The sequence below is a fragment of the Catharus ustulatus genome, chromosome 5 (assembly GCF_009819885.2).
Source record: "Catharus ustulatus isolate bCatUst1 chromosome 5, bCatUst1.pri.v2, whole genome shotgun sequence".
Classification (NCBI taxonomy): Eukaryota; Metazoa; Chordata; class Aves; order Passeriformes; family Turdidae; genus Catharus; species Catharus ustulatus.
In genome coordinates, this window is record NC_046225.1 from 577,273 (window position 1) to 584,014 (window position 6,742).

At 46.4% G+C, this 6,742-nt stretch overlaps 1 protein-coding gene across 1 annotated transcript in view; it reads left to right on the forward strand.

Moving 5' to 3' along the window:
- The window catches only part of LOC116996623 (probable bifunctional methylenetetrahydrofolate dehydrogenase/cyclohydrolase 2), a 33,631-nt gene extending 29,366 nt beyond the window's left edge, over nt 1-4,265 (forward strand). The window contains exons 9-11 of the mRNA XM_033060480.2: nt 1,415-1,535; nt 2,242-2,394; nt 2,671-4,265. Coding sequence (XP_032916371.1) covers nt 1,415-1,535; nt 2,242-2,394; nt 2,671-2,725 — 329 coding nt within the window. The 3' untranslated portion in view covers nt 2,726-4,265. The remainder of the gene's footprint in view (nt 1-1,414; nt 1,536-2,241; nt 2,395-2,670) is intronic.
- The last annotated feature ends 2,477 nt before the right edge of the window (nt 4,266-6,742 follow it).

Below are 6,742 nucleotides of genomic sequence, written 5' to 3' on the forward strand. Positions count from 1 at the left end.
GTCAGCAGCATTCCTAGAGCCAGCCAGAAAAGAGCCAGAGCTGGATACTAGAGCTGTTTAGCTAGCACCAACTTCTTCCCTTGCATTGTGTTTCTAAGCCCCACAGTGTGAAGACAAACTTGTGGGTAACCATTTCTCTGTGGAAGGATGGACAAGATGCCCTTTCCTCAGCCATTAGCAGTTTATTCTAAAACAAGACCTGCTTCTCCCACCGTTGTAGCTTTTCCTGAGGAAGTGCAGTAAGCCAGCATGTCATTTTTCAAGCAGACCTGAATTGTCACTTGTTCTCCCTAAGTCTCCTGCTAAGCTGGAAGTCTGATGATTCTGTCAGGGTTGAGAGTGTTCTCAAAGGAATTGTGTTTGATCTGAGTGTCAGTGATAGCATCATGCCTGCTGGGTGTCCAAACCACATCATTCACAGCTGAAGTTGAGAGTTGCTCTAGCAAGAGCAGCTGTTTGCCATTGCTTGTCATCTCTGATAAAGCTGCAGAGAGGAGGAAGAAAAAAACAACCCAAAAGGGCTTGGAAGAGCACACAGAAGGGGTTCCTGCCATTAAATGGCTCAGACTGGAATTTTATTGGGAATTTAGGGGGTTGATGCTGTTAATCCTGAAAAGTGTGTGGTGGGATCACAAGCTGCCCTCAGGGGGGCTTGAGGCTTCTGTCCATGGCAATGATTCCAGGAGTGTGCTATCTCCAGACCTTGATTCAGCACTTAGTCAGAAAGGAAGGGTTCTGCTTACCGTACCTTTGAGTCACCTTTGAGCAGACCTTGTCACCTTGCTGCAAGATGTTATTTTTCTTGTGGTCATAACTGAAAGCTGGTGTTGGCATGCACTCGGTTAGGAAATCACCTTCACCTGTCACTGAGGCAGTCCCCTGAAATATGAAGTCATTGCTTGGACACCCCACCCCACCTGTGATTCCTGTAACTGGGTAGAGAGACCAGTTAGAACAGATGCTTGCAGTGTTGGTGAGGCTTTGGAGCTTTCTCCTCACCTGCTGCACACCTGTTCCCATGACTTCTTTATTCCCATTGGAGCCACTGTGAATAAGGGAATAAGGTAGCATTTTTTGTGCCCTAAACCCCTGCTATTCCTGGTATCGTTTTTCTGTTTGCATTGCAGGTTGGGTAGCACTGATGTTACCCTGTGTGAATCTCCTGTAGTTCATTCCTGTCCACGTTCCTCAAGATCAAATCTATTATTCACAGTGTGTGCTTTCTCAAAGCTGTGCTGGACTGTGTAAGAAGCTTGTCCTGTTCAGTGCTGACTGAATCAGCTCCTGAGGCACCACACAGTAAATTGACATACTGAGTATTTGCTGCACACCGTGCCTGTTCTGCTCCAGGTGTGAAAATGTGTTCAAACGATGTTTTGTCCTAAGCATAATGTGACTTTATTCTATTTCACAGTAGATTATACAGAGCAGCCAAAGCTCTTGAAGCTGATGCAGACCTGCCTTGAGGAACACCACAGCTATTGCATCAATGGGCTCTGTGCCTTCCACAGCGAGCTGAGGAAACCCATATGCAAGTAAGGAATGCTGCCTATTATATCCTCCTTCACAACGGACACTGCATGTGCAGCTTCACAGTGTCAGCCAGGTGTTTGCAGGATTGAAGGACTCAGCGTACAGACCTGAGTGCTTGGTGCCTCAGGACTGCAAAGAAAGCTGTATGCTGTGCTAGTGGGAAACTGAGGAAGGGAGAGGGGGAGTTCATGGCTTTGTAGGTCACTGCCATGGGGGCATCTCAAATCACTGTTGGTGCTGGAGTAAGTAGTAGAGGGATCAATAGATGTTCACAGTGATTACTAAGAAGGGAACAGCATCTTCCAACACATCATCTACACCTCCGTTATTCTACAACCACACAGCAATCAGGACCATGGTGTCCTTACAGTGTTCTAGGATGCACAGTGGGCAGCCTTGGCCTCTGGAGACATTACAGCAGCTAAGGATCAGCAGAGCACAGTGCTCTTGGTCCACACCCTGCACAACGAGGGGATGTTGAGACTACGTTGCTGCTGTGACTGCAGTACTCAAGCTAGCTTTAAACTAGATAAACTGGGACAACTGGTAGTCTTGGTGGAGGGAAGAGGTTCTGAGTGAGCATCAGGTTCAGCCCTTCCTTGTTTAGACTTGTGATTTGTTTAAAACTTCTGGAAATGAGTGTGTGTTTGAAATAGAAAGCAAAACAAGTTCTGAATAATTTTTGCATGATGCGTGTTTATTTTGTAGGTGCCTTGCAGGTTATAATGGAGAGAGGTGTGAACATTTAACACTAAATTCATACGCACATAATTCTTACGAGCGCTACATTGCTGTGGGAATTGGTGTAGGAATACTGACCAGTGGAATACTCGCCATCATCTACTGCTATGTAAGAAAGAGGTATGGGAAATCTGAACCTTCTGATTACATTGGTCTGAAGTTCAGTAGTGGGCAGACTTTTGAGGGCACTGGGTCTGCTACTAATCTGTGATGTGATCTTAAATGAATTACCACCCTATGCCTCTGATCTACCAGTGAGGCCGGTGGTGCAGTTGTCTGAAACGTGGGGTTCCTCTGGGCTGCCTGAGTGAGTTAGGGGAGTAGGTTTTGGTTCTGTGCAGGCTGCTGCAGTTTCAGGTTTGGCTGATGGAAATCACGTGATGGTGTCCATTTTAGATGCAGGAAGCTGAAATCCCCCTACAAGGTGTGCGTGGGTGAGACGGCGCTGTGAACCCCTGGTGCTGGACGCTCACCAGTTTGCCTGCTGAGGAGGAAGGGCCTGCGCCATCGCACCGGTGCCCCGGCCTCGCCGAGGACATGGACTCGAGGGAACGGCAGAGGAGCGTGCCAAGGGAGCTCCTGCAGGACTGACAGGCCCTGTGTTGTTGAAGAGACTTCCTCTCTTGGGTGAGGGTGGCTCATGCTCGGTCCCAGCAGCTGAGGACACTGGCAGCCTCTCGGCACTGTGCTGTGCCTGCTGTTTGCCATGGGGAGGACTGGTTGGTTTTAGCTGTTTTCAGTCATTTCAAGCACTCATGCAGTGTTCTTTGGTCTTTTGTGTGTTTGGTTTGGTTTCGTTTTCTTTTTTCTCCTGTGGAGGATAAGCACCCCCTCCCTCACAGTGGAGCTGTGTTCTGGACATCTTGCACTGACCACAAACTGTTTGGGTTCTGATTTTGGTGTCTGCTGGCTGTGTGTATGGATAAGCAGCCCTTTCCTGACCCAACAGTTAGCTTTGGTGTGCTGGGCCAAGTGTGGGCTTCTGGTGCCATAAAGGACAAAAAAAGCTGTGAACTGAAGAAAATGTCTGGTTCTCAAAACCATCCTGAAATTAGAATCTAGAGAGTAGGCAATTCCTGGAAAATTAGACCATGACACCTTCAGGCATGGCGTGTTCTCATTGTTTTCATAAGCAAAGCAACCAGATACCTTTCTCAAAATGGATTATGGAGTGTGCTTGTGACAAAGAACTCTCCTCAAACATCCTATAACAGTTCCTCAGTTCCATGGAATTTCAGGCAGAGCATTGCCTTGCTGCATCCTGATTTCTGCACAAGACTTGAATTGCTAGAGAAGCTGGAATTTTGTTATGAAACTTCACTACAGCTTTTCCCAGGGAACAGACTTTCTCTATTCCATTTGCACATTATGGGCACAATGTGACCACTCAAATAAAGTAAGTATTTTAGGGATTCAGTTCCACCCTGGACTAACAGGTTCCATATCGGATACTTGGCTCTATTCATCTTATCTACAAAGAATTGGGAAGGTATGAAGATTTGGTTCAAGGAAAAAGGAAGAAAATTGCGTCTGAAGATGGTGGCACTAACTGGGACTTCTCATTGACAACTGGAGTGTTTGCCAGTGCTGATGTGACTAGAGATGGCTCTCAGATTTTCATTTCAGCTGTTGCACGTTGTAACTCATCTGCTGTGCTCAGCCATCTACCAGAGAAAGACAGTTGGTGCTTTGAGATCTTGTGGGATAATATTGGCTCCTAAATTCAGGTGCCCTGCTGAAAGATCAGTTTTTTGTTGTTATGTGAGTTAATTTTCACAACAAGGATGCCTGTTGTTTGTTGAAAAACCTGTGTATTTGTGAGACTATGGTGACAATGCCAAAATGTGTATGAAAGGTGGGGTTTGAAAGGGTAAAGGTGCATGTGGCACTTGAATGGCCTGAAGATCAGGGGCTTCTCCTGTGGGGATCCTGATCAGTAGCTGAGCCATCTTGGCTCTGTGATACCAGTAAATAAAACAGCACCTCACACACACTGCTTGGAATCCCTTGTAACAGAGGGAGCAAGCAGCATTTGCACACATAAAAAGGACTGCTGGTCAGGAGTGGATGGACACCAGTCCTCTCCTCTGCACATTGACACCAACACTTTCCAACTCTCAGCCTTTTTGTCTTCATCTCCAGTCAAATCTTCAAGTCTTTGCACTGTATACTTTTTTCCATTCTTCTGACCTTGTTGTAGGTTCTACTGGCAGATGATTTTTGCTCTTTCAGTCTTCAAGTCAGCTTTCAGTAGTGGCCCTAACATTTTCTGTGTGGTGAGAGGGCAGTTAGGTGTAAATTGCAGTCTGCACACAAACAAAAAACAACCTTCACCCATCTCACATGGAAATTGAAAATGTGCATGCTATTAGGAAAATACAGGGGAGTGATGTTTCTCAGTGGTCTCTGGAGAAAATTGTAGAGCTGAATATCCAAAGGATGAAAACCTTGGAGTTTTTGTTGTGTGAGTGAATCTCCCTTTCCCCAGTGAGTTCTCTTCCTGCCCTCACACTCCCAGTGCTGAATTCACTTCCCAAGGACCAGCCCTTCTCCAGCTGCAGGATGTGCAAGTGCCTCTTCAGTGGTATTTACTCACTGCAGTGAGCCATTTTCTACCTATAATGACATGCACCGACTTAGGTGTAACCAAACATGGAAAAAATTAGGTGAAAAGGAAGGACTATTCAAGAGCCACAATTTAGCAGGAGACTACATATTGAAATATGTTTTTCTAGTTGCCTTTCAAGTCCAAGGTAGCTTTGGAAGTGAGAGTTTGCTGATATTTTTCTGCTAGTGGAAGAAAAACAGGGGAGTGTAACACCAGATACGCCTGTGCCATGCAAAATGAAATGTTGTGTCAGGGCAGAATGACAATAAAATGGAAAGATGAAGATGAGAAGGAAGGAAGGCAAAGAACATTCATGCTTTATTTGAGTTTTCACAGGTGGTGTCACAGCTTCCAGCACTGGGTTCCTCCCCACCTGGGTGCTGTGTGCCCGTCCTGCAGCAGCACGGGCACAGAGCAGGCCCCAGCTGTGTGAGAATTGCTGTGTGGCTGACTCATGGTGTACTTTGGTTCAGGGAATCTGCATGGCCTCAGATCGCTTCCTACAGCCAGCCCTGCCGGGCCCTGCCTTGATAAGTGACAGCTGCTGCCAGCCTGGAATGGTGTGTTGCTGCTTACAGTGCTGAATTTCCTGCAGAACTGGCCTGTCAGAGGATCAGGATCATCTTTCCTAGCTCATTTATCAGGCTCAGCCTCTTTGTGTAGTGGCATAATTAAGAGAGTTGTAAGCTTCTCCTTCCCATTCCAGCTGCACGTGCCAAAAACTCTCGTTTCAAGAGGAGCCCCTGTGTTTGTGTGACTTTTAGGCAGGGCTGCCTCAGCTGTGGGGGGCAGCAGCTCAGCAGGGCCAGGCCAGAGACATTGAAGACTGGGATCTTCCTTTCTGAAGGGCAGAGCACTTGCCCGGTGAACGATCAGGCTGTGGAACCACACTGGCTTTTCCTGCAGCACATCTCTCAAGCGAAGTTGCCCTTAAGCCACCCAGCCCTGAACCTGCTTTGCTGGCATCTGCAGCCACTGTGCAGGTGTGCTGGGCTGCCCCTGGAACATCTTCCCTGAATTCAACTCCCATTTTCTGCTCAGGTGTGTGGGTGGCCTGCAGTTTCCCTGATCCCAGCAAGGTCTGTTTCAAACTGAGATGCAAGCTTGGGAAAAAGATGGCTCTAAAGACCCTATTTTTGGTTTTGGAAGGAAGTGTAAGGAGCTGGATTGGTGCTTCGAGTGTGCAGGGTCCCAGTGCTGCCTACCTGATTTGTGCTCCTGCAGCAGTGCCTTGTGTTTGTGCACGAAGAACTAGCTGTGAAACTGGTTACTTCGTAGTTCATGCAAAAAATGGAAATTGAAACACCACCCCCCCCCTCCAAAATCACCCCAAAACCAAAAATCAAACCCAAAAAATCATGTTCCTCTCAGCAAAATTTTAGAGCTTGGTAATTCTTTATATGTTTTGTTTCATTTCTGATGCATGAAATGCATTGCCAAGCATCCCACAAGGAGAAGGCTGATTTGGCAATGTAATTGATTTCATAATTATCTCACCCCTGAAGGCTGCAGCTCCTAAGGCATTGCCTCTAGACCATCCCTAGGAAGCAAGGCTTTAAGAATGATGTTCTGTGGAGAACAAGGAGGGATTAAAGCCACATGTGAGAGAGACATGGAACTTCATCCTTTTTAATAAGTAGATCATTCTTCAGTGAGTTCCATTAAGAAATGCTGCTTGGAAGTCTTGAGAGAGAGGAAAGACAGGTCAGATTTGGTAAAGTGCAAGCTCGATGATGAACAGAAAGAGTTTCTTTTTGAATATTTGAATATTCATTTCAATTTTTTCTCTATCTTGTGTGTGATATGAGTGCAGATTTTCTGTTTGTGTTTTAACTTTTAGAGCTACTCTGAAAAATACCA